The 26,652-nt window shown below is 55.8% G+C and overlaps 1 protein-coding gene across 1 annotated transcript; it reads left to right on the forward strand.

Annotated features, from left to right (window-relative positions):
- The first annotated feature begins 21,328 nt into the window (after positions 1 to 21,328).
- Klhdc7a (kelch domain containing 7A) lies at positions 21,329 to 23,914 on the forward strand. The gene has a single exon (XM_042669769.1). It carries the CDS (start codon positions 21,353 to 21,355, stop codon positions 23,666 to 23,668), a length of 2,316 nt encoding a protein of 771 aa, XP_042525703.1. The 5' UTR covers positions 21,329 to 21,352; the 3' UTR covers positions 23,669 to 23,914.
- Positions 23,915 to 26,652: the final 2,738 nt, after the last annotated feature.

Consider the following 26,652-nt stretch of genomic DNA (forward strand, 5'->3'; position numbering starts at 1 on the left):
ACATAGACACACACATACACACACACACTCACACACACACACTCAGCTAGTCCTAAGTCCAACGAGAATGATCATGCTTTCATTTGTTTCATGAACAGTGGCAACCAGTGCAGTAACACACCCTTATAATCCCAGCTACTAAGGAGACAGAGGCCACAGGATCATGAGAGCAAGGCCAGTCCAGGCAAAGTTACTGAGATCCTATTTCGAAAACAAAATACTAGGAGCAAAGGACTAGGGGCACAGGCCACTTGCCGAGCATGTGTGAGACCCTGGATTCAATCTCCAGTACCACCAGGGGGGAGAAGAAGGAAAGAGCATCAGCCTCAGTGCCCTTGCTGTGTTCTGGGCCCTGTTTGCAAGGCCGGGGGGCAAGGCCCCCACCTGGGGATCTCCAGGGGCTTTGCTCTCTTTTCCAGCTTCTTCGCCCACCGGTTCTGTGACCTTGGGAGAAACCAGAGCTCCTCGTGGGGCACGGCAGCCATGGCTAATGATACCTTGCTTTTGTAGGATGCTTTGAACTTTATCAAAATGCCCTCCCGTGCGTTCCTTCTGAAGCACCGAAGACCGGTTTTATTACATCGCTGATTTGACAAGTAAAAGCGGAATATATCTAAAACGCGCTCCGCTCCTTGGAAGTGCTCTCTGGAGAGGGCTCGGCGGGGGCAACCTCGTATAACAAACCCTAGGATCCACTGCACAACAAAGCCAGTCCCGGGGCACCCACCCATGGCTGTCATTTCAAATGATGTTAGGGGCCACGCAGTCCCCCTGCGGCCCAAGGATTGGAGGGGCCTCCTTTATCTTCCCTTTTGTTCTAAAAAGCCACCACTCGGAACATTTCAAAGGTTCACATAGAAGTTTTCCAACTTAATTTTTTTGTTAAAAAAAAAAAGAAGGAGAAGAAGAAAAGCAGAGCTCTTTCTCCTAACAGGCTTCTGGGATGAAAACAAGCCATTGTGGAGCCTGGAGCACAGCCTGATTACTTTACTCATCCTTCAACTGGGGCGGGGGGGGGGGGGGGGGGGGGGGGGCAGGTGCTCTGTAGCCTGGGAAAACTAGGCCGCACGCACGTGACACAAGGAGGAAAAAGAAAGGGGAAGGCCCCATGACCTTTCTTCAATTGTTGTCAGCTCCCAGCTCCCCTCCAGAGTCCAGGGTAAAGCAGACAGCTCTGCAGGGGACACATCCATGCTGCAGACTTCCAGTGCTGACCCTCCTTCTCCTGACCTTGTAGGACACACACACACACACACACACACACACACACACACACACACACACACACCACACAATCCCCTTCCACAGGAGAATACAGTGGGTCCAGCCAGACAGAAAGCAGCACAGTTATATACAGCTCAGCTGGACTTAATCCCCCATCTATCTGACCCCTCCAGATTCTACCTCTGCCCTGTCTTTAATGTGGAAGGGGGTCTGGATACTGGTTTTAGTGAAAGAAGCAAGAAAGGAATGCCATGAGAAGAAGGGAGGGGAGGGAGGAGCCACTTGGAGAGACTCCTGCTGAGCTCAAGTCCCATTGGCCACAGCAAGTCCCATGGCCCTGCCCAGAATCACTGTGGGTGGAGCCACATGAGATTCCTGCTAAGCTCATTCCCCATTGGCCAAAGCAAATCTAATGGTCCCACCCAGAGTCCTTGTGGGAGGAGCCTCATCACTAGGAGTCTACCTCGGGGATGGCACCTGCCGGTTTCCTCCACCCCCAGGAAGACGAGACTCTTACCATGGTTTCCACTCTCTCAGGGACTGGAGCCCAGCTGCCACAGCTGGATTGACCACAGCTGGAACAACCATCTTTCTTTGACTTTTCTCACCCTACACCCTCACTGATCTTCCTCAGATCCTCTCACACACAAGCTACCGGCACCCCAGGCTACCTGCACCAAACCTCAGCAGGAGTGCCAGAATCTCAAGCAGGTGTGTGACTCTACCAGCCAAAGCAGCCCCTGGGAGGGATGGAGTAGAGAGAGCAGGATAATGGGAAACAGGAACTATGGGGCACAGGGGAGCCAGTGAAGGCTGTACACAGAGGCCATGGTCAGCAGACAAATCCAGCCCTCCAATGACCAGCCCTGCTCCAGGGTTGACAGGGACAGGGCCAAAGTGGAGGAGTTCCTCACGGCCCTGTTCTCTCCCTCACGGCCCCTGTCCTCCGAGGTCCATTCAGATTCCTAGATTTGTGCTCACAGTTGCTGGCTGGAAACGGCCCCCCTCTCCCCCTCCCCACCCGGCCCCCTGCATTTCCCGAGTTCTATTTTTACTGATTATGCAAATCTCCCTTCCAGCCCAAGCAATACAGGCGGGGAAAGTGGGACAAGGCAACCGATAAGATGCACAAACGGCCGATTATAGCCACTCACTCCGGTAAACACGCGTCTAATTGCTTTTTCAGAGGGGAGGAAGGGGGAGGCGGCTCAGAAATAAAACACGGCCCCAGTCAGCTGTGACTGGGGCACAAGAGCTGTGCCCAGGAGCACCCCGACCTGGGACTGGTGAACTCTAACAGAGGGAGGCGGCAGGGCTGCAGGAGGTGCATCCTGGGAAGGCATCCATCCATCGAGTCCAGGGCTCTCAGCTGGCTCTCTCTCATGCCCATTGTGATGAGGGCAGCAGCTTGCACTGGAAGAGGGAGTGCTAAGTGCCAGGCACTGGGCAGCGTGCTCACACAGCAATTGGTCACCCACATACAGCCGCTCTGCTGGACTCTTACCTGGGTTTTACAAGTTAGGACACAGAAATGCATCGCAAACCTGCTAAAGACCAAAGGAAGGGTATCCACTAGTCTAGCTGGGGCCCGTGGGCCCACCGCAGTCCGCCAAGCCCCAGTCGCCAGCCTTGACTTGGGGTCAGTTGCCTGGCCACATTTAACATGTGTGCCAAGTGTTCTCTGTGCCTCATCTTGCCAAACCCTCATGTTACCACCCTCCCCCATACAGACGGGGAAACTGAGGCCAGGAAACTCCCAGGGCTGACCCAGCCCTGGAGGGTTCTCAGAGGTCAGAGGCAAGTGGGGGGCTCAGCACCCACAGGCCACAACCCCCCCCCCCCCGTGTCCTGAGGTCTCAGAGGACTCCCAAAGAAGCTGGGTGTGGTAGTACATGCCTGTAATCCCAGCTGCTCCTGAGATGGAGATAGGAGGATCCTGGTCCAAGCCTAGCCCAGGCAAAAGTGTGAAATCCCAAATGAAAGACAAATTAAATGCAGAGTGACTAGCGCCCAGGTTCCCCAGAACCAAAGATGAAGAAGAAGGAGAAGAAGGAGAAGGAGGAGGAGGAGGAGGAGGAGGAGGAGGAGGAGGAGGAGGAGGAGGAGGAGGAGGAGGAGGAGGAGGAGGAGGAGGAGGAGGAGGAGGAGGAGGAGGAGGAGGAGGAGGAGGAGGAGGAGGAGGAGGAGGAGGAGGAGAAGAAGAAGAAGAAGAAGAAGAAGAAGAAGAAGAAGAAGAAGAAGAAGAAGAAGAAGAAGAAAGAGGAGGAGAAGGAGAAGAAAGAGGAGGAGGAGAAGGAGGAGAAGAAAGAGGAGGAGGAGAAGGAGGAAGAAGAGGAAGAGAAGGAGGAGGAGGAAGAGAAGGAGGAGGAGGAGGAGGGGAAGAAGAAGGGAAGAAGAGGAGGAGGAAGAGAAAGAGTAGGAAAAGGGGGAGGAGGAGAGGGAGGAGGAGAGGGAGGAAGAGGAGAGGGAGGAGGGATGGGGAAGAAGGAGGAGGAAGGAAGGGGAGGGGGAGGAGGAAAGATAAAGAGGAAGGATGGAGGGAAGGACTGAAGGGAGGGAGGGAGGGAGGGAAGGGAAGGAAGCTTCCTCTAGGACACTGAAAGAAAAGGGTAAAAGGGTAAAAGCAGAGGGCATGTTTCAAACTCAGACAATAGGAGAGTTTCCTGAGAGGTGATAGGGCTCCCGGTGCCTCTTGAAGTCAAGCAATACAGCCGGCCAAGTCCTACCTGTGGCCAGCTTCCACAGCCCCTGTACCCGGGACGTGGAGGATGCCAGTGTGGCTGGGTGTGCAGTGAAGTTCCTTCCTCAAAAGGCCCAGAGTCTGGATCAGAGGGAGGCAGGAAGGCCCTGAAACACACACACTCACACACACACACTCACACACACACATACACACACACACCAGCACACAATGCAGGACCCCAGGGACCAGTCCTGCTCAAGTTCCAGGGCATCTCCATTGACCACAGCCTGCACAGGCCCTGCCGTGAGCCAGGTACTTTTGTATGTGACCATGTGCTCTTCGCGCATTCCAGATCCCCAGCTGTGGGGAGCAGGTGGACACGTCCACTGTGCCTTCTCTGGTCCTGCAAAGGCCGGTCTGGGAGGGTTTCTGGGAGCAGCTTTCTCTGGGCGATCCCAGGAGCCTTCCTGGAAGAGCAGGGACCACCAGAACCTTGGAGAATACCACTTCTGCGCCTGCCCCAGAGCTCCTGCTCGATCTCTGTCTCCGTGTTTAGATTTAAGACTTGCCAACCCCCGGTGCTCAGGGGGGTTCATCTAAATGCGATTAAACCACCATTAGGCCTCCGCGGTTGGGAAATGGAGATTTACTGACTTCCAAACCTCCATTTAAATGCAAATGCAAGTGTTGTCAGCTGGAACCCCAGAACCCAGGATCTGAGCAACACTAAAGACCCAGCCTTCCTTTGCCTTGATGTCACTCCTGCTTCAGCCAAAAGTGAAGCTGAGGGGTTCAGTGAACCACCCCTGGAGCAGGGCCAGAGAGGTTCAAGCTTGTGGTGAGCCATGCCCAGCCTTTCTCGAGGGCAGAAGTTAATCTTGGACCCAGGCAGAATGACCTTGTCAAGGTCAAACAAACAACGGAGAGATCTGCTGGGCTGCAACCCTGGCTCTCTTTTCTGTTTCATTGAAGTCAGAGCTGGCGCTCTGCTGCTTGAGCCAGGCCCCTAGCTCTTCAGGCTCGGGCTCTGACTGCCCCTCCAGCCTGGAAGGATTTAAGATGCAGTCATTATTAAAAGCAGAGAAAACGTTGATGGCATCAGTGGCTCATGTCAGTAATCCTAGCTTTTAAGGAGGCTGAGATCTGGTTGTTGAGGCTCAAAGCCACCCAGGGCAGGAAGTCCGTGAGCAGAGTTGTGGCTCAAGTTGTACAGTGCCAGCCTTGAGAAAAAAAAAGCTAAGGGACACTGCCCAGGCTGAGTTCAAGCCCCAGGACCGGCACCAAAAAAAAAAAAATCAGAGGACACCCACCACTCAAGTTAGACTAATAACAGCAGGGTCTTTGCTGAGAACTTACTATGTCCCCAGCCGAGAAGGAATCATCTTATCTGCCTAAGAGCCAAGTTTTGGTACCCCTCCCCACTAACCTTTCAATGCAGTTCTAGAGGTGGGGCCCAGGGCCTTGTGCATGCTGGGCAGGTGCTCTACCACTGAGCTACATCCCTAATCCTGGACATCCGTTTTTAAAAGGGGAAATTGGAGGCACTTGTAGGGTCTTCTCTGGAGGAAGAAACCAGAGTCAGGATTCCATCTGCTAAATCTACACTCCTGGCCGCCTCTCTCGTCTCTCAACTCCTAAGCTCCTGTATGACTTTTGGTGAGTGACTTGCCCTCTCTGGGCTTCTGCTTCAGCATCTATTATAGGGATAGAGACGGGAGAAGGGAGACGGGGGAGCTGGAGAGTAGGGGTAGGTGCAGGGAGGTGTCCTTTGAGGGTGGGGACCTACAGGGAGTGGGGACCCATGGCCAAGTTTGAGCTGAGGTTGGACAAGGAAGATCTTGGATCCCAGGGAGGACGTGGGGACCACTTGCTGAGGGCAACGGAGGTGCTTGGGGCAGGATTTGGCTGTGGGCTGAACACAGTGAGCACTTGGGCAGAGGATTGAGCAGGGCCACAGCACAGAGAGAGACTGAGCCCTGGCTGGAGCTGGGCGTTGTGCTAACTCAGCTACTACGTGACCTCACACCTTCCCAAACCTTGGCCAAGTTGTTTTTTTTTTTTTTTTTTGGGGGGGGGGTAGGTAGAGATAAAAAATGGTGGGCATAACACATGGTCAGTAATGAGTCTACCATAGCGCTTCCTGTTCCCATAGTTCCTTGAGCTCCTGTTCAAATGCTTCTTCCCATAATGCCTTGACAGTCCACTCAACCAATGAAAAGAGCCAGGACAGCTCATGCACAAGCCATCAGCCAATCAGCACCAAGCCCAGGGGCAGAGCCAGGGAAGGAGTCTGTCTCTAATAATTGGCCTCCAGGAAGGGGAGGACTCCATTGCTCTCCTCTTCCGATGCCTTTCCTGAGAGAGCACTTCACTACTTTCTTTCACCGCTTGCTTTTCACTTCCAATTAAACTCACTCTATTTACTTTAAATAAGTTTAATTCTTTGATAGAGAAAGCAATTCCTTGTCTAGGATGGTATCCTTAAGATTGCTTCCTCCGTCTCTTCTAAGTCAACAGAGGAGGTAGGGTGCACGTCCAAGGTTACCCAAGGTCACCCAACCAGGAGAGAGTTGTCAGGGGCCCACAGACCAAGGGAGGAGGCTACCCGCCCCTGACCCGCACTGGTGCCCTCTGACACAGAAGCTTCCATCTGGGGACTTGGAAGAAAAGCCCAGAGTCGCCACTAGGTCCTGGGTTGCCGTTAATCTTTCTGTTCTCAAACAGAAAACCAGACAGCAGGTCGCCCTAGGGAGTCCCAGAACTAGGAAAAAGGGACCAGAGTGGGCAGCCAGGCAGTGAAGTTATGTTCCCACATGCTGAGTTGGGTCCCCAGGGAGCAGACCAGGACTTTGCTTTGGCACCAGGCTGCAGCCAAGATCTCAGATTTGGGGCTCATTGGTGGATTCCTTTGGAGTCCCCCCACCCACCCCCTGCCATGCTTATTACAGAAATGGTCTGGGGCTGAGGGTGTGGCTTCCCAAACTTGAGGCCCTGAGTTTGGTTCCCAGTACTGGGGGAGGAGAAAAAAATCCTTCAAGGAAGGGACCCAGGACCCAGATGGCTCACATAGATTGCACGTCCTGCCCTCAGACACCCTACCTAACTCCACCACAACCTCCTCCTCCTCCCAGGATGCTTGCTCAAGGCTTCTTCTGCTCACAGGGTCTCAGGTCCCAGAACTGAGGGGCGCCGCTGGGAATCTGCCCAATCCACCAATGGGAGCGACAGTGCCGGGGGGGGGGGGGGCATCATGCACATTTCTCCAGCCTTGCCACTTTCTCCTGCCCTGTCTCAGGCCTCAGAGAGGCCAGGGCCAGCTCTGAACACAAGAACTGCCCCCCAACAGGGAGGGGCACGCTGGGGCTGGTGGGCAGAGAAGGCTGGAGTCTTCCCTTGCCTCTGAGAATGTACATCCTGGGGCAGGTGTGAGCACAAGCCTGGGAGTCACCATTACTGTAGGGCTAGCTGTGACTGCCTCTGATGTCCTCTGTGACCTTGAGAAAGTCCATTCCCCTCTTTGGACCTCAGGTTACTCTGTGGAGATGGTAGTACCTCCCCTTGTCTTCTGGGATGCTGTGGGCCAAAGGGCAGAAGCTGTCCCAATGATTATGCCAAGTCATGTCACAGGAAGGAAGAAATGGGGGCTAACGGACGAAGGGTTCACGTGAGGTAGCCCGAGGAGGGAGGTGGGCTGGGCAGAGATGTCAGCCAGTGGCAAGGCAGGTGTGCGAAAGTTATAAAGGCAAGCCCTATGGGAGCCTAGCAATCCATTTTTTAGGTCCCCTGTCCTTCCCTCCCGCCCTTCTCCACCCCTCCCAGCCCCTGTGGGTAATTCAGGAGACCCTGTCCCCCACCCTCGGCGGCTCCTTTGTTTGAAGTTCTGCAGGAGGCTGTGGGAGAGGCTGCGAGCCCTTCATTATTGATGAGAGATGACAGATCTGCTGCGGACAGCCTGCCTAACAGATATGATTAGCTTGTAAAAAATTAACCGCCGTTCTCCGGGAGGACGAGGATTAAAACCCGGAGGAGGGGTGTTCTCCGTGTTCCCTAATTTCGGGGGACTTTGAAAAGGTTTTAGCCAACTCAGAGCAGACAAGTAAATTCAATTAGAATTACAAGCGCTGAACGGGCTCCCTCCAGTACAACAGGCTCAGAGGGGTGGTCTGGCGATGCCTGGCCCTGCCCCCTCCCCGCATCCCCTCTCCAGGTGGTCTCCCCCCCCCCATGACTTCAACTTCTGCCTGGACTTTGGTGACTCATCTGTGGCAGTCCTCGCTCTCATCCAGGCATCACTGGGGAAACTAAGTCTGGAAAGGGTGAGGAACCAGCTCATCCTTGCCTGGCTCAGAGATCCAGAGGCCCAGAGGCCCAGAGCCAGGCCACTGGGCTCCAATGTAAAGGGACACAGCGTCTGGTGTCAGTGACATGGGAGCCATAAGCCTCGAGGTTGCACAAACCCAAGGAAGTATGGGACACAGGGCCACTAGTCAGACAGGAGAAGGTCGCATTCTCAGCCCACCACTAGCCCTTGAATCTATTTCCTCTCTGTGGCATAGGGTTATGGAACAGGAGCCACAAAACGCCATGATGGGCCTGATGGCGGCTGACTGATGAAGCGTTTAGTCACTGGACACTTCCCACACCTTCACGAACCAACTTGATCTTCACACCGACAAGGTACCTTACAGTGTGACGACAAACTCTAAGCCCCTTGTGAGGCACGCTCTCTGTCCTCTCCCCCCTGAGTCTGGGTGGGTTTGTGGCTGCTTCAACAAGCAGAATACATCAGAAAGGGATGACTGCTGGCTTTGAAAGCTAGAACAAAGCAGGGTCAGCCTCATGTGTAGGGCATTGGCTCTTGGAACGCTGAGCCTTTGGAAGTCCTACACACACACACACACACACACACACACACAGCCGCCATGTTGTATGGAAGCCCAAGCTACCGTGAGAGCCACACACAGTGGTGTCTGATCCACAGTTCAGGAGAACACAGCTCCGTTCTGTGCATGCCCCTCATGGGCAGCCTGACACTCCAGCCCCGTGGGGCAGGGATGTGCCGTGTCTTCCAGGATTCTTCCAAAGAACCAGGTTTAAAATACAAAGGCTGGCAGGCACTCTCTGCCAGAATGTTTCTCCAGGGCGATTTGCAGCGGCTCAGACCTGTGCCCCCAGAGCCTCTGAGTCCTCAGCTTTTCTTCCATGCACACATACACACACACACACACACACACACACACACCTACACACGCAGTGGCTTTCAGGAGCTGGAGTCTCCACCCAGATGCTCCTAGAGGTGCCAAAGGCCAAATACCCAAAGCTGAGGCCCCGCCCACCCCCTAATTGGTGCCCAAAGCTCTCCACCGCTGTCATGGAATGAGAGAGGCCCACGGCTAAGCAGGCTGGCCGAGGGGATCTGCTCTGTGTCTCACACTGGAGGTGGGGTCTGGAGTGCTCCTCATTTGCTTCCCAGGAATGGACTTCCTTCTGAATCACCCAAAATTGTGACTATGTAAACTGCGTAAACAGGTAAACTAAACACACACACACACACACACACACACGCACGCACACACACACACACACACACACACACATCTTAAACAAATAAAAAAAGAATAGAGAGGAGAAAGGCCTTGTGTCTGGGCCTCTTCTAGCTCTCAGTTGCTTCTCTCTTATAAGAGGCAGAGAAAAAGAGAGAGGAGGGAGGGAGAGGGAGAGGGAGGAAAGTAGAGAGAGCAAGAGAGAATAAGCGAGAGTGAGAGAGAGAGAGAGAGAGAGAGAGAGAGAGAGAGAGAGAGAGGTGCACCAATATGGTAGCTATTCCACTAGTGGCAAATGCCAGCCCTACCCTCAGGCCCTTGGCAGGCAATGCTCTGTTTTTCTGAGATGGTCTCATTTTGTACTTCAGGCTGACTTTGAACTTGAGCTCCTCCTGCCTCTGCCTCAGGGGCCTGGGATTACAGCCTTGGGCTACTGTACCAGCACAACACACATTCTCCCCGCCCTCACTTGAGAACCCCGGGCTTGGGGCGGGGAGGGGGAGGCTGGCAGGCACTGCAGCGGAGGTCTACCCTGCCTTGGTGTTCTCCTAGAGCCGCTGAGGAGGAACGGGGCTTGTGAGGTCCACAGCCAAATGACTGCGGCGTGTAATCACGAGAATTACAAAAGCAGTTGCGCGTCAAGTGCTTGCTACAAGCCTGGCTCCACACTGCAGAAAGGGTTACCAATGAACTCTTCCCGGGGCTCAGGCCAGGAGGCGGGCTGGGCCCACAGCTACTGTCACCGCCATTGAGGAGGAGGACAACCGTGTGTGTGTGTGTGTGTGCGCGCGCGCGCGCATGCTGTGCATGTGTGTGTGCATGCTGTGCGTGTGTGTGCGCGCGCACATGCTGTGCCCCGATGGGCTTTGTGTCCATTCAGTGTCTTCCCTGTATTAATTTCAGTGATTGTTACAACCAGCTGGCAGATCAACTCCATCGTGATAGACACAGGGAGGTTGAGTAACTTGCTGGAGGTCACCAAGCTAACCAGTGGCAGAGATGGAAATCAAGCCTAGCCTAAACGGCTCCAGCCTCAGGAACCAAGGCCTAAGGCCACACCAGTTGCCCGTGAGTGGACAGCAAATCTTTGACCAGTTACAACCACAACCATGAGAGAATGGCTCTTCATGCCTCAGTTTCTCTAGCTGCCTCTGTGGTGCCACTGCCCCCCCCCCCACCCCCATAGCCTAATTAATGTGTGTGGCCTAAGAGGCTGATGGTTTGGGTAGTTGCTTTTGAAGTACAAGCATTTTTGCTCTTTCCTTTCCAAATACTCCAGACAAACCAAAGCGTTCCCATTCAGACTTATATGTTAACCATATTTCTACCATTGTCCCCATTTGGTGCTTTGCAAATCTCAGGAGCCTTTCTGGTGGTAGGGGGATGGGGGCACAAAGAGAGAATGTCCCTCCCCAGACTGGCTAGTTCCCATGCAAACCAACTAATCAGAGCCCAGATCCCTAGCCAATCAGAGCACAGAAGCGGAGCCAATCAGAACTTAGACTCCCAGGCTAACTAGTCTCCCAGCCAATCAGAGGCCAGACTGTCAGCCAGTCAGAGCCTAGCCAATCAGAGCCCAGACCTACAGCCATCTCTGGGTTGGAGATCTCAGTCGCACCTCCCTTCTGATCATCCTCAGAGCCTAGACCCACCTGGGACTGTCACTGCAGACTGACCCTGACCTTGTTCAAATCAGCTAGTTCCAAACCCACTTTACCCACTTCCCAGGTTTTCTGCCTGGGAAAGTCATCAACGCTCTGGCCAGTGCCTTCTCCTATTCCTTTCTGTCTCCTGACTGCTCTCGGCTCCCCAGGGTGGCCCTGTCCAGCACAGCCCCCCCCCCCCCATCTTGGGAACGGAGATATGAACTCAGCTCTCAATGGTTGTCATAACTGATCCCATCTGAGTGTTGAAAACCTGTCTGTCCTGGCCATCTTTAGAAAACAGATGACCTGTTCAACAATATTCCCGGGCATCCAGATCTCTGGTGAGGGACACCTACTCTGTACTTCCTCCAAAGTCCCCTCCTGCCTGGCACCACTCCACTTCTGTCATTTCTGCCCCCACAAAAGCTGTTTCACACCACAGATGCTAAGAGCACGGGTTCCCATCCCAGTGCACCCTTTCTAGACTGTGCACTCCGGAGACGTGTCCTAACCTCTCTGTGTCCCCCCAGTGCCTGCTGAATTGCCTGCCACACTGTGGGGAATGAAGGCACCAGCGACTAAGAAAGTGAATGATCAACCAAGGTAGCAACAGTTCTACAGCTGTCACCAGGCCCTCACCCTCTCGCCCTCTCCTCTGTTTGGAGAATGACTGTTTCCCTACCCCCTGGTAAACCACAGCCCCAAATTTAGCATACTTGGCTAACTAGCACCTTCTCCTCCTCGGCTGCACCTGGAGCTTCATCAAAGGCCCCTGATTTCCCTCCTGCTGCCTGAGCCACTAGACAGTCTCCAGCTGCCAGTGGATGCGGCCCTGGCCTTGCCTGGCCCTGCCCTGACGGAGGAGCCCAGCCTGGCATTCACAGACCCAGCCCAGGTCCTTCCCAGACCCCTGCACAACCATTCACAGACTAATAATCCACGAGGCCAGCTGGGAATCCAGGCAAGGCTAATAATCCAAACCCAACAGAGGCGCAGATGTCACATCGTCACATGGGTGCGGCTCTGAAGTGCATTCAGTGAACCACCTTTTATTTCCCTGACCACAGATTTAACTTCTTAATCCTCTTTTATTTCTGCTAATATTGAAATGAGTTTGCCTGTCCTGTGTCACACTGGGGGTGGGGGTGGCGGTGACCCCAAGATTGGTCTGGCAGCTGTAAGAAACAGTCTCGGGTATGAAGCTGGCAATGCCAAGCAACCAGGACCTGCCAGGACCCGAGAAGACTTCCAAAAGACTTGCAGGGGGACTGGGAAGGTGGCTCAGTGGTAGAGCACTTGCCTTGCATGCTCAAGGCCCTGGGTTTGATTCCTCAGCACCACATAAGAAAAAAGCTGGAAGTGGCGCTGTGGCTCAAGTGGTAGAGTGCTAGCCTTGAGCTGAAGAGCTGAGGGACAGCGCCCAGGCCCAGAGTTCAGGCCCCACGACCAGACCCAAAAAAAAAGACTTGCAGGGCTCCCAGGACAGTTGTCTGCAATGGAAACCCTCTGACTGTGTAGCCAGGCCTGTGTAGAAACTGACTAGCTCTTCCCAACACACACACACACACACACACACACACACAGAGATGCACACACATGCATGTACTCATGCATGTAAACACACATGCACCTGTATACACAAACACTCATAGATGCAAGCTGGAGGTCCAGCGTTTAACTCCTAGAAGCACTATATATATACAAACTATACTGAGAAAAAAAATGTCCTTTAAAAACCATAAAGATGGGACTGCCATAATGTGTGTTTTAGTCCTGCCGAAGATCTGCTGCTAGACACAGGATGTGATTGGGACAAGCAGGGAGTGGTACAAGGATGGCAAACAGCAGTTGCCAGGCATGGTGACACATGCCTGTAATCCCAGCATTTAGGAGGCAGAGGCAGGTAGAAAATGGAACATTCAGGACCAGCCTGGCAAAGCAGAGCTGAGCTTGAACCCTGTCCTACGCCCTTGGACAAGTCACTTCCTTCTCCCAGCCCATCGGGGCCAGGAACACGCACAACTTCATGAGGAGGTGCCTGACTGAATTGGGCACATCCCCCCCATCTTTGGGGGGGTGCTAGATGCTTCTTTCTAGCCTGGGCATCCTCAGACAGGCGCTACTGCCACCCAGATCAACACACCAGCCACAGAACCTAATGGTGCCCAGCCTCTTCATGGGGCTCACAACAGCACCTCTAATCTACCTCCACTTTTCCTCCCACCCCTTGGCTGCCTTCCTCCCCTGTCTGTGATGGAGCTTGAAGTCAGGGCCGGGAGCATTTTCCCTGAGCTTTATTGCTCAAGGTTAGTGCTCTACCACTTGAGCCACAGCTCCACTTCCCCGTTTCCAGTGATTAATTGTAGATAAGAGTCTCACAAACTTTCCTGCCCAGGCTGGCTTTGAACTGTAATCGTCAGATTGCAGCCTCCTGAGTACAGTTGCTAGGATTATAGGCATGAGCACCAGGACCCGGCTCGTTATGATTTCAATTTCACTTTCTCCAGTGATTAAAAGGGTTGAGCAATTTTTCATGTTCTTCTTAGCTATTTGTTTCTCCTCTATGGTGAAGTATCTATTTAAAAAAAAAAAAACCTTCTGCTTACTTTTAATTGGCTTATTTGTCTTCTTCTTGTTGAGTTTCGCAAACCTGTTTTCTCGAGGAAAGTCATATTTGTGTAATCACTTTGGGGTGAAGAACTCAGGGGATTATTTGGTGGAAAGACATTTAAATCTCGGCTTTGCTGCTTTTGAGATGTGAGGTTTCCGCTGTGAGCCAGCTGCATGCTGGTTCCTTCCCCGGTGTCAGAAGTTGCTGGATAAGATCACATGTACAAGTGACATGTCAATTCCGTTGTCTTTAATTGGCCAAGGACTACGGGTTTCACTTATTCCAATCGTAATTACTAATGCTAACTCTCATCACACACCCACATTATGTAAGGATAGAGGAAGAGAGGGCTACAGCGGTCAACGTGCTTGACAAGCTCATGGGCCTGGGTTCATTAGTTGTTTTATTATGGTCTTTTAGAAGAATTTTTTAAAATTTATCATTCAGCTATACAAAGGGGTTTCGAGTTAAGTCAGTTTATGAGTAGGAAGGATCTTGATCAATGTTACCCCTCTGGAAGCTTTGACGCCTGCCTCCTCCTCCTCCCCTCCTCCTCTCCCTCATCCTCTTCCCCCTCCCACCCCTCCCCTCCTGCTCCTCTCCCTCCTCCCCTGCTTCTTCTCTTCCTCTGCCTCTTTCCCCTCCCCTTCTCCCCTGGCTCCCCACCCCCCTCTTCTCGCCTTCACCCCTCTCCCTCCACTCCATTCTTCCCCCTGCTCCCCCTCCTCCCCTTGGTCTCCTTCCTGCCCTTCCCCCTCCTCTCCCTCCTCTCTATTCCACCTTCTCCTCCCCTTCCCTCTTTTCCCTCTGCCCCTCAGTCTCCTCCTCACCTTTTCCCCTCCTTCTCTTCCCCTCCTGCCCTCTCCCTTGCCCCCCCCTTCATCTTCTCCCCCTCCTCCTCAACTCTGCACATTGAGGCCTCAGGCTCAGGTCCAACAAACCAGACAAACGAGTTCTCCAGGCTGCCCTGGGGTGCTGGCCACCTTCCTGCCCTGCCTTCAGCTCTGCCGGGGGAGAGGCAGCGGCCTGGCGCCCGGGCTGAGCCTGGACTTCTAGTCTTCCACTGCAGTGGGGTCGCAGTTACCTCTGAGCTCCCTCTCCCCTCACTCACCCACTTTAAGCCTCAGTTTCTCCACACAGGAGTGGAGGTCCTACAGCCCCCCTCCTGCTGGTTCAGGTGAGGTGTGCTCTCTCCTTTGAGGCTGGGGCAGGGGGGTGAGTTGTACTCTGAGTCTTGGTATGGAGCAGGATGTGGCTGAGTTTGGGCCTCCTGCAGGGCAGGGGACTGGACCCACCCTCCAGGGCCGTCCCTGCTCTGTTCAGGGCTGGGTCCTGCTCCCGGCTCCCATTTGTAGTATGGAAGGCTAGGACTGCAGAATCTCTGAAGATGCCATGGTTCCCCCCTTGCCTGGAAACAGAAGGAGGCTTGTGCTCTGCTCCCCCGGCCCCCCCGCCAGCCCCCTCCCCCCTCCAGGCTCTCCGTGGGCAACTGAGATGGAAGCAAACGTGTAGAGCCAGCGGCCTCCTCCCCAGCCACGCAGATGTGCGTGGAATGAGACCGTTTATAGACAGCCCCAAGCCAGGGCTAGTACGCCATCTTTTTCAATCACAGGATAGAGAAAGGGAATGAAGACTGCAAAGAATCGTGCTGATGTGGGGGAGGGGGGGAGGGGGAGGGAAGGGTAGGTGGGGGAGGGGGGTCAAGGCACAAACCCAGAACTTTCACTTCCTCCCACATCTTGGTGACTGCTGACAGAACAGCACCAGACCAGCACAGTCTGGAATTTTCCAAGCTCTTCTCTTCACCTTTGTCTGGAGCTACCTTGGGGTTGAACTCAGAGTTTCACACGTACTAGGGGAGGTGCTCTAGCCTCTTTTGCTTTGGTTATTTTTCCGGTAAGATTTTATTTTATATTTTGGCTAGGGCCATCCTCCTTATGCTTCCCATAGAGCTGAGATTGCAGGTAGGAACTACTATCGCCAGCTTTTCTGTGAAGATGAAGTCTTGTCCTAGGCTAGCCTTGACTATGGTCCTTTCAATCTTTGCCTTCCTACTAGTGAGGGCTGCAAGCATGAGCCACCAGGCCTAGCTGCTTCAGTGATCTTTCAGCAAGGTTCCTGAGCATTAAGCTAGAAATTGGCCTTGTTCTGCGATCCTTCTATTATCACCCTCCCCACAAGTAGCTGGGGTTAATTACAGGCATACACACCAAGCCTGTCCCTTCTCTTGCTTCAAATCCTGCAGCTCCTTTGGTCTCCAGGTCACTCTACACAATCAGAAGTTAATTCTGACCATTCTAACCAGGCACTGGTGACTCACATCTGTAATCCTAGCTACCCAGGAGGCTGAGATCTAAGGATCACAGTTCAAAGCCAGCCTGGACAGGAAAGCTCATGGGACTCTTATCTCCAATAAACCACTAGAAAACTAGAAGCGGCAATGTGGCTCAAGTGGTAGAGTGCTTACCTCGAGCTGAAGAGCTGAGGGACAGCACTCAGGACCTGAATTCAAGCCCCATGACTGACAAATAGAAAAAAGAAAAGAAAAGAAAAGAAATTAATTCTGACCATTCTGCATCTCCTTGCTGAGGGTCTCATAGGGCGTGGGAGCTATGACAGTGTATACAGGCTCCAGTCTTGCTGGGCCCATTTTACAGGGGAAGAAATAAAGGCTAAGCATCACAGTGCAGTGTTTTCTCAACTTCTCTATCTTCTCTTCTCACTCCTGTGAGCCAAGTAGACCAGATACCCTAAGACTTCAGCATGCACACGCCTTCCCATGCAGAGCTCAGCCAGGATTGGGGGGGTGGGATGGGCAAGGGGGCTGGGCCCTTCCAGAATTCCCACGTGGCATCCTGCATGTACGTGCACTTTTCCAGTGAGAGTCTGTCATTTCCAGTGCATACTCCTCAGAGAGGTCTGAATGGTGAAGGCCTGCCCTGGCCCGGGTCCTGGCCGAGGCCCTGGCCTGAGGCTCCAAGAACCAGGCCCAGTTCTCAGCTGGGGTTTTCTAAGCATGAGGGCTACCGTGGAGATCTGGGAAAGAGCACTTTGAGTTTGAGAAATGGCCCGTGTGACAGGGGACAGGGGGACAGTGACAGGATGAGTTTGGCTGGAGCAGGAACGGGTGTTTGAGTGCTGACAGATGAGGCTGGGCTCCAAGGGGACCTTGGAGGACAGGCCTAGCCATTCAGATGTGATTGGAGAGGCCATGGGAGCCACCCGGTGTCCTCCAGCCAGCCAGGGGAGGGGGGGAGAGGGGGAGATACAAGGGTTATGAGTCTGCAGTTGGCAGAAAATCCTACAGAGAAGAGCTGTGATGCCACCCTGCTGGGAGCAAGGCCTCCACTCCGCACGGAGGCCTGCTGGGTCTTCTTACCCAGTGACCTTGGATAAGGCCTTCTGCGGCTGGGTTTCTTTCTGTAAACAGGAGCAGCCAGCCTGCTGGGTGAAGAGGGGAAGATTCATCTAAGTAAGAATATTCATCTGGCCGGGCATGATGCTCAGGCCTATAATCCCAGCAACTCAGGAGGCTAAGATCTGAGGGTCGTGGTTCAAAGGAAGCCAGAGCAGGAAAGTCCATGAGACACTTATCTCCAAAGAACCACCAAAAAGCCAGAAGCAGAGCAGTGGCTCAAATGGTAGAGTACCAGCTTGGAGTAAAAGAAAAAACTGAGAAACAGTGTCTAGGCCCTGAGCTCAAGCCTGAGTATTGGCACATACACACACAACACACTCACAGAGAAGGTCATCATAAAGTGTCCAGGCCCTGAGCTCAAGCCTCAGTATTGGCACATACACACCCAACTCACACACAGACAAGGTCATCATGTCACACACTCCCAAATAACCAAGCGTGAGGAGGGAATGAGTGAAACCTACTCCAGACCTGGCCACGTGCATGGGTCTTAGGCTCAGTGGAATCTCTACCCCCTCTCTCCTCTGTCTGTCTGTCTCTCTCTCTCTCTCCTCTCTCTCTCCCCTCTGCCCCCCTTCTCCCTTCCTCCCAGTTGCCCCCATCAGTCAAACCTGGACACATTTATTCCTTTGCACATATATGGGTGTGTATAGTTATGTCTTTGTGTGTGTGTGTGTGTGTGTGTGTGTGTGAGAGAGAGAGAGAGAGAGAGAGAGATGATCCCCAGCTCCAGGGTCTCCTTATCTTCACCCTCACCTCCACAGGGGCCCACACCCCCCTTCCCTGGCTTCCACTCAAGGCTTCCCTGTCACCTCTTACCTTGGAAAACAGATCTGGGTGCGCCCGCAGGGGCAGTTCACGGGCTGGGTGGAATGCAAAGCTACTGGTTCCCGGATGGGCCTGTGGGTTGGCATGGCACCCATGCCCCTCTCCCCCCCCCCCCACTGGCCTTCCCCACCCCCAGCCCAAGGCAGAGCTCTCTGTTCACCCTGACACACAGGGAGACCAGATTGGCGGCGGCAGGGCAGGCCCATCCGCAGAGACCCGATAGCGTCTTCCAATTATCTTTTAATTTCGCTGCTGTCTTCATTTGTTCACTTCGCTTTCTCCAAACAGACACTGGGAGGGTGGCGGGGGTGGGGATGCGGGAGGGATGTAATTTATGGGATTCCTGTGACATTTACCTGCAGATGCAGTTAGACCTCGGGGTGGAGCAGCAAACCCTGTTCCTGCCACTCTGTGAGAACGTGGCCTCTCGCCGCACCCCAGAGGTCTAGCTCCTCCCAGTCTGGGTTCACTGTCGCTTATGTTCTGTGTTCTAACCCTCAGGCTGCTCTGGGTGGGGGCAGGGGCGTCTAGACACAGGAGTCCCCAGGTGAGTCCAGACACAGCCAAAGGCTCCCCCAGGAACCTCCCTCTGCTGGACAGACCAACCCACCCCGATTGAAAACCCCAACTGCCTAGGCCGACACCCCCCCCCGCCCCCTCCAAGTCCAGGAACTGGACACGTGAAAACAGCCACAGGCCTAGTGAGATCACCCCAGGGTGCCCACCCAGCCTCTGCCAGTCCCCTCCCAAAACACAGACCTGCCCTGTTCTCCCCCACCTCCCTGCATGCCCTCTTCTATCGTGGGGATAAATTCTTTCTTGCCCCCTGACTGGATGGCACACTCCTGCCCCAGTAACAAGGCACCATGTGTTTCCACCCTGGGCAGCTCTGAGGGCTGGGAGGCAGAAGGGAGGCCGGAAGCCCGTCTGGGGGAGGCTTACCTGTGCCCCACTGATTTGCACAGGCCCCTCCTGTCTGAAGCCAGGCCTGGCCACACAAGTGCCAGGCCGGGATTCAAATCAGGGCCGGCCGCTTCCTGCACATTCACGGTTTACCGGTGCCCAGCTCCCAGTTCCAATCAGAGCGTCTCTGGGCTTTGCCGAGCTCTCCATTCCCGCTGTATTCCTCATCCTGGCTCTGTCCCCACCCAGACCAGGGCAGAGAAGGGTGGTTACAAATCGACGCCTGCCTGCCACTCTCAGCCACCTTGATGGTTTTGCTCTCCGGGTCTCTAGTCTTCCCCTGTTAACAGTAGCGCCCTCTCCAGGGGACTCGGAGCACAGCGCCAGGGTTCACCCCCACCCCGGGGCTGAGCAGACAAGGACAGAAAAAGCCAACCACCTTCTCATCCCTAAGCCTCTGAAGCTCCCAAAATGGAGGCTTCCTGGGACTCACGCCAGACTGGGTGGGTTGCATGATCTAGGGCGCAAGCGTGGAAGACCACATTTCCCACCGTTCCCAACCCCATCCTCGAGCCTCTCAGCGTGACCGTGGTCGTTTTTTTGGTCAAGATGGACAGAAAGAGGGACAAAGGGTCCCCCCCTTGCGGATCACAGCGGGCCCAGCCGAGGAGGCCGGCTTTCGAGAGGCTCACACGGGTGCACGCCCTCCCAGCCGTGAAACTCAGAGCTGCAAGCAAGTGGGGCAAAGTGGAAGGGCACGGGAAGTCTCAGACGTGAGGACACGCATGCTGCGTCTCCAAGGGGGAGCTGTGGGCAGCCATGCCCCTCCCCCACCCCGACCGCACCCAGCCCCCCTCCGTGTCCAGGCAGCGCGGGCCACGCCGGACTCCACCCCACCTGTACACACTGGGTCCCTTGCCAGCCTCACGGGTTGGAGTGAGGCCTGTTCACTCACCGTCCTTGGGGCTCCTGGGACCCAGAGAACAGACAGACAGATGCTGTGGGCAGGGTCCACAGTGATCAAGATGGTGGAAGGGTCTGGAAGAAGAGACACGTGGATGAAGAGCTGGTCTGAGAGAATGGAGGCTCCGGGAAGGAGGCTCAGGCAGCCTTTGAGGAATTTAGACGGTTGGAGACCGCTAGCAAGGACAAGGGAGGGGCCTGGCCCACTGAGGCCAGCAAAGCCGAGCACGCTACGTAGCGTTCAAGAAGCAGATTCAAAAGGGCAAACTGAGGCTGGCGCCTAAGCAGTCATAGTATGGAGTGAGGAGCTTCTCCCAGGCCCCGAGCCCTCGAGCTAAGTCCCTGCAGTATCTGCCTCCTTGGCAGAGCACTGGTCCTCATTTCAGTCTTCAGTGAAACAAGATTCAGAGGTGGAGATCAAGACCATCCAGACTCGCCTTCACCCTGAGACCTAGAACCACTGGGCTGACCTCTCCCTGTACTGGGCCAGGGGCTGGGGGGTTCAGGGGTCCTCATCCGTCTAAGGGGGACCCTTAGCTGGCCAGAGGCTGAGCAGAACTGGGCCTGCACTCTGGCCACTGGAGAGAAGAGGAGCGAGGGGGAGAGCTGATGCTCCCTGTACTCTCAGGATAAAAGGCTCCATCCTTGGCACTTTGCATATTGAACTACCGCATCTGATGAGGTCCAGGAGCCATCGTCCCATCTTTCAGACTGGGAAATGGTGCACAGAGGGGCAAAGACTCTTGTCTAAAGTCACACAGCTAGTCAGTGGCAGACAGCTAGGTAGTCTGGGTCCAGGATCCATAGCACCAGCTGTCTGGGGCTGGAGTGGGACCTGAGTGGGTAGGCTGGGGTCCCCCCTTTTCTCTGCCTCTTGCTCTATCAGATGAACCCCGCGCCTTACCCTTACGTGGGCATTAACACAAGGCATTGACGCAAACGGTCTCAGGGTGAAAAGCTGGCTGGGTTCTCTGAAGCGTGTTGGGTGGGGAAGGGCAGCAGGGGTGTGGGCAGGGGCTACGGGCCCCAGCTCCAACCTCCCCTTGGCTGTGTCCCTACTCAACCCCTTCTGTGGAGATGGAACCTGTCCCTCCTCCACACCTGCTATGGCTCCAGCAGGCCCAAGATCTACCACACCCAGGCCTGCCCAGCCTGGCAGCCCAGCAGGTGGATTTGCAAGAGAAAACAAAGCACCCACACAGAAACATACATTTCCTGGCATCAGACTGTGGCTTGAGAGCATCCTGCCTCTCCCCCTTGGAGCCCCTCCCCCGGCACCCCTAGCAACCCGGGCTGTGGACTGGCGCTGCCCCTGGCTCCAGCTCAGTCCCTGGGAGGAACTTTCCACCCCCCTAGGAAGGTCCGAAGGAGCTGCCCTCCCTCACCCTAGCTCAAAGTCACCTTTGCTCCACTCCTCAGCCGGACAGCCCAAGCCAGCCCCGGCCTCCCTTTTGCTCAGCTGGCGGGATCTCCGAGCTGCTCCCTATTGGGCAATCATTAATCGGATTCTTGACATTCCTGAGCCCCAGCAGCATGCTCCCCTCAGGAGCCGAGGCCCAGGGCTGGCATTCGGACATGCAGCTCGCCAGCAGGGTGGTGCTGACCGCCGCTGCGCTGCTCCTGCTGACCGCGGCCTACAGGCTGTACAAGTCCAGGCCTGCCCCGGCCCCGCAGGGGGGTGGGAGTGCCAAGTTCAAGGCCGAGGAGGAGGAAGCGGAGGACTCAGGGCAGCCCGCTGTCCGGGAGTCTTCTCCAGAGTCCCGGAGGCGGAGGCTGAGATGCCGGAGGGCCAGCAAAGAGGCAGGAGCTGCCCTGGACTGCTGCCTGGACCATCGGGGACACCTCCCTGTTCTGGCTACAGAAGCCACTTCCAGAGCCCGGGACCCCGAGAGCAGAGGCTCCAGGGAGGAGGAGGAAAAGGAGGAGGAGGAGAGGCAACACCCCAGTTCGGAGCAGGTGCCTCCCTCCTGCTGCATCCAGGAACCCGGAACAGTTGCTGGAGAGAAGCCCAGCCCTCTCCACCATCCCTGTTTGGGCAGTGAACCCACAAACTCTGCAGCTGACCAGATGGTGACCAGGGGTGGGGAGCCTGCTCTGCGGCTGGATGGTGAATGCCTGGAGCAGCTGGAGGCAGAGGAGCTGGGACCCCCCGGCCGCTGGATGGCCCCCACGGCCGAGTGCAGTGACATGGACCAGGCCTGGGTCTTCACCCGCGTGACCGGCGCCAGCAGGGAAGAGCCCGGGGCCCTCCAGGCTGCCTCAGACATGGCACTAGCCGTCCATCACCCCGAGGGAGCCACGGACACCTCCTACACCTTCTCGTCCACGGCCCGGGTCCAGGTTCAGGAGAGCCTCATCCAGGAGGCCGAGGGGAAGGGTCTCCCACTGAAAGGCAAGATATACGACTACTATGTCCAGTCTACGTCTCAGGCTGTGTCCAGGCCGGCCCCCAGCACGGCGGCTCTGCCCAAGGCTCCATCCCCTGGACCACTGCCAGGGCCCCTGGGCACCGAAGCAGCTTCTGAAGCCCAAGCCGCCCACAGTGAGGGTGTACTCGGAGCCTCCACCTCCTCTTCCTCCTCCGTTCCAGGCTTCAGCCGGAAGGTGAGTCTCCTGCAGATCGCAGACAACCCAGAACTCCAGCTGCAGCCCGGCAGCTTTGGGATCCCCGCTGCAACCCCCCTCGATCCAGGTCCTCAGCCCGGCCCAGCCGGGAGCGATGGGGAGTCCCCTGTGCGGCTCGTGGCAGGGACCAACTTCTTCCACGCCCCACTGGGCCCTGCTTCCACCCCACACATCCACCTGGATCTGGGTAATTGCTACGAGGTACTGGAGTTGGCCAAGAGGCAGAAGCTGGAGGCCCTGAAGGAAGCGGCCTTCAAGGTGATGAGTGACAACTACCTCCACGTGCTGAGGAACCCCCACAGCTACGGGCGGCTGAGCGGGGCGGAGCGGGAGCTCATTCTCCAGCGACGTCTCCAGGGCCGCCAGCGCCTGGTGGTGGCCGACGTGGGCCCCCAAGAAGGCGGCGGACGCCTCTTCTCCTATGACGACACGGCGGATGCCTGGCACCCCCTGGCTCAGCTGCCCCCCGAGGCCGTGTCCCGGGGCTGCGCCGTCTGTAGCCTCTTCAATTACCTGTTCGTGGTGTCGGGGTGCCGAGGGCCGGGGCACCAGCCCTCCAACCGTGTCTTCTGTTACAACCCCCTAACGGGGATCTGGAGCGAGACGAGCCCTCTGAACCAGGCTCGGCCACGCTGCAGGCTGGTGGCCATGGGCGGGTACCTGTATGCCATCGGGGGCGAGTGTCTGAACACGGTGGAGCGCTATGACCCTCGCCTGGACCGCTGGACCTTCGCCCCGCCGCTCCCCAACGACACCTTCGCCCTGGCGCACACGGGCACGGCGTGCGGGGACGAGATCTTCCTCACGGGGGGCAGCCTGCGGTACCTGCTGCTCCGCTTCTCCGCCCAGGATCAGCGCTGGTGGGCCGGCCCCGCGGGGGGCAGCAAGGACCGCACCGCCGAGATGGCGGCCGTCAACGGCTTCCTCTACCGCTTCGACTTCAACCGCAGCCTGGGCATCAGCGTGTACCGGTGCAGCGCCAGCACCCGGCTCTGGTACGAGTGTGCCACGTACCGGACTCCCTACCCGGCCGCCTTCCAGTGCGCCGTGGTGGATGAGCGCATCTACTGCGTGGGCCGCCAGGGGACCCTCTGCTTCCTGGCTGACCACATCGCACCCAGGTTTGTGCCCAGGGAGCTGAAGACCTTCCCAGACCCGCAGGGCATCCTCCTGCCCACTGTCCTCACCCTCCCCGTCCGCCACGTGCCTCAGACCACGGTCTAGCTGCTCCTTGGCTGGGCTTCTCATGAAAAGAAGCAGAGTCAGAGCAACGCTCCACGTCCCCCCGCCACCTTCCCATCGCTCCCTGGTCATTTCATTCCTGGGTAATGAGGGACTAGGAATCTGTCCACAGAGAGAGGAATTTTCATTCCACCTCTGTGACTGGCTGCTGGATCTCCAATGAGAGAAAAAAAAAAATCTCAGATGTGAAAAGTGAAGGCATAGCACTGGTGGCTCACCCCTGTGATCCCCAAGACCCAGCAGGCTGAGATCTGAGGGTCACGGTTTGAAGCCAGCCTGGGCAGGAAAGTCCATGAGACTCTTACCTCCAATGAACCACCAAAAAGCCAGAAGTGGGGCTGTGGCTCAAGTGGTAGAGTGCTAACGTTGAGCACGAAAGCTCAGGGACCCAGGCCCTGGTACTGTGTGTGTGTGTGTGTGTGTGTGTGTGTGTGTGTATGGAGGGAGGCAGTTCTGGCGTGACTGGGGAGGTACGAGGAGCCCTAGGGGGTTCGGGCAGAAGGAGACAGGGGTCTCAGAAGTAGACGGCTCGGGGAGAGCCCACAAGGGCTATTTGCTTGCAAAGTAAACTTACCGGAGTCCCTTGCCTTGTTTGGTTTCCTGGAACTCTACCAGAAGGAAGAGAGGCACCCATTTTAACAAGAGCTCCGTGGAGAATACAGTTGCGTCTATAAGGCAGGCCACAGGAGAGGAGCCACATCTGCTCCCCCACCCCTTCGTCCCAGGCCACCACCTAACCACAGCTGTTCTGGATCTCAGGACTCGGGGAACCCAGACAGCCAGGCGGCCTCTCAGCCAGTGAGGGATGCTGTGTGTGTGCGTGCATGCGTGTGTGTGCGTGTGCATGTGTGTCTGTGTGCATGTGTGTGCGCGTAGTGCTGATCCTGTGTGTGTGTGTGCGTGTGTGTGTCTGTGTGTGTAGTGCTGATCCTGTGTGTGTGTGTGCATGCATGCATGTGCGTGTGTGTCTGTGTGTGCAGTGCTGATCCTGTGTGTGCATGTGTGAGCGTGTGTGTGCACGTATCTGTGTGTGCGTGTGTGTGCGCACACGTGTGTGTAGTGCTGTTCCTGTGTGTGTGCGTGCGTGTGTGTGTCTGTGTGTGTAGTGCTGATCCTGTGTGTGTGTGCATGCATGCGTGTGTGTGTGTCTGTATGTGCAGTGCTGATCCTGTATGTGCATGTGTGTGCACGTATCTGTGTGTGCGTGTGTGTGCACACACGTGTGTGTGGTGCTGTTCCTGTGTGTGTGTGTCTGTGCATGTGTGTCTGTGTGCGCGTGTGTCTCTGTGTGTGCGTGTGTGTGCGCGCACGTGTGTGTAGTGCTGATCCTGTGTGTGCGTGTGCATGTGTGTGTGTGTGTGTGCGTGCGTGTGTACATGTGTGTCTGTGTGTCTATGTGTGTGTGTGAGATCATTTCCCTCTCTGTACCATGTGGCGCCCGGGTCGCCTCCCCACACAGAGAGGACAGTGAGGGCAGGTCCACACGGGCGCCCAGGGCCCCGCAGAGCACGGCATCTGGCGCCTCCAGACGCTGCGCCTCCTTCCCAGGGGGTTCGGTGAATTCTGAAGCAGGGACCCAACCCGAGGAGGTGGCTGTTCCCTCAGGAATGAGGGCGGGGGTCCTCGTTCCTTCTGTGACAAAGCCGTGGAGGCCGACCGCCCGCCGAGCAGTGAGGAGCTCTGGGGTCCCAGGTAGAACGCAGGGGACAAGGGGACAGGGCCCGATACGTCAGAAGACAGCAAATGCTTGGTACCTCAGCGTCCCAGTGAAGCCCTTCCCGAGCCCCAGCTGGCTCCAGCGGCAGCTTGTGTCCGCGCAGGTGCTGGGGGCTGAGATGGCCGGGGGGGGGGGGGGGGGGCGAGGGGACATTTTGGAAGATGGGGAATTAGAACAAACAATGAGACGGAAGTGGTTCTGGAGAGGGAGGGAGCCGTTGTTCCTGGCTGAGAGCCTGGGAAGAGAAGGAGGCTGATTTTATTCCTAAATCAGAAATTGGGAAGGTGGCTCAGTGGTAGAGCGCTTGCTTTGCATGCATGAGGCCCTGGGTTTGATTCCTCAGCACCACAGAAGCAGAAAAAGCCAGAAGTGGTGCTGTGGCTCAAGTGGTAGAGTGCTAGCCTTGAACTGAAGAGCTGAGGGACAGTGCCCAGACCCAGAGTTCAGGTACCATGACAGGCAAAAAAAAAAAAAAAAGAAAGGAAGGAAGGAAGAAAGAAGGAAGGAAGGAAGGAAGGAAAGAAAGAAAGAAAGAAAGAAAGAAAGAAAGAAAGAAAGAAAGAAAGAAAGAAAGAAAGAAAGAAAGAAAGAAAGAAAGGAGAAATTGGGAAGGAAAGCCAGCCTGGACCACAGCTGGCCCCTTGGAGAGAAACCGCCCTCCACAGCTAAGGCCATGGTCAGTAAGAAGGCGGGATGGCCCAAGGAGCCCTGGGGAGAGGGGAGGATGGCTTCAGGGTCAGCACTCACAGGAGCTCTAGGTATTGTGGAGCCAGGCTGGGAGAGAGCTGTGGGAGGTGACTCTATCTGGGAGCTGGGGGGGGGGGAGGGGGGGGAGGGGCGGGGGCGGGGCGCCTGGCCCAGGCCCAAGGGCAGGCTTCCAGTGAGGAAGTCCACCACCAAGCCAGGTAAAGCTCTGCAGACGGCTTGGGCTGCGCACAGCTCAAAGCAGCAGATCTCAGCCCTGAGGGAGTTCATGCGCAAGTGGGAATGACCTAACCATATCATACAGCAAGCATAGAATGAAGGGAATGAAAGTGGAACTCCCATGGCTCACATCCGTAATCCTAGCTACACAGAAGGCATGAGACTCGTTCCAATCAACCAAGAAAAAGCCAGAAGTGGAGGTGTGACCCAAGTGGTAGAATGCCAGGCTTGAGTGGAAAAGCTAAGGAACGGCACCCAGGCCCTGAGTTCAAGCCTAAGTACTAGCACACTAAAAAGAAAGAAGGAAAGAAGAGAGGGAAGGAAG

Source organism: Dipodomys spectabilis, unplaced genomic scaffold, assembly GCF_019054845.1.
Source record: "Dipodomys spectabilis isolate Male_0828 unplaced genomic scaffold, ASM1905484v1 ptg000504l, whole genome shotgun sequence".
NCBI classification, from domain to species: Eukaryota; Metazoa; Chordata; class Mammalia; order Rodentia; family Heteromyidae; genus Dipodomys; species Dipodomys spectabilis.

Excerpts from the sequence above, each read along its gene's own strand:
- Klhdc7a (XM_042669769.1), top strand. The coding sequence starts at position 21,353 with ATGCTCCCCTCAGGAGCCGAGGCCCAGGGCTGGCATTCGGACATGCAG.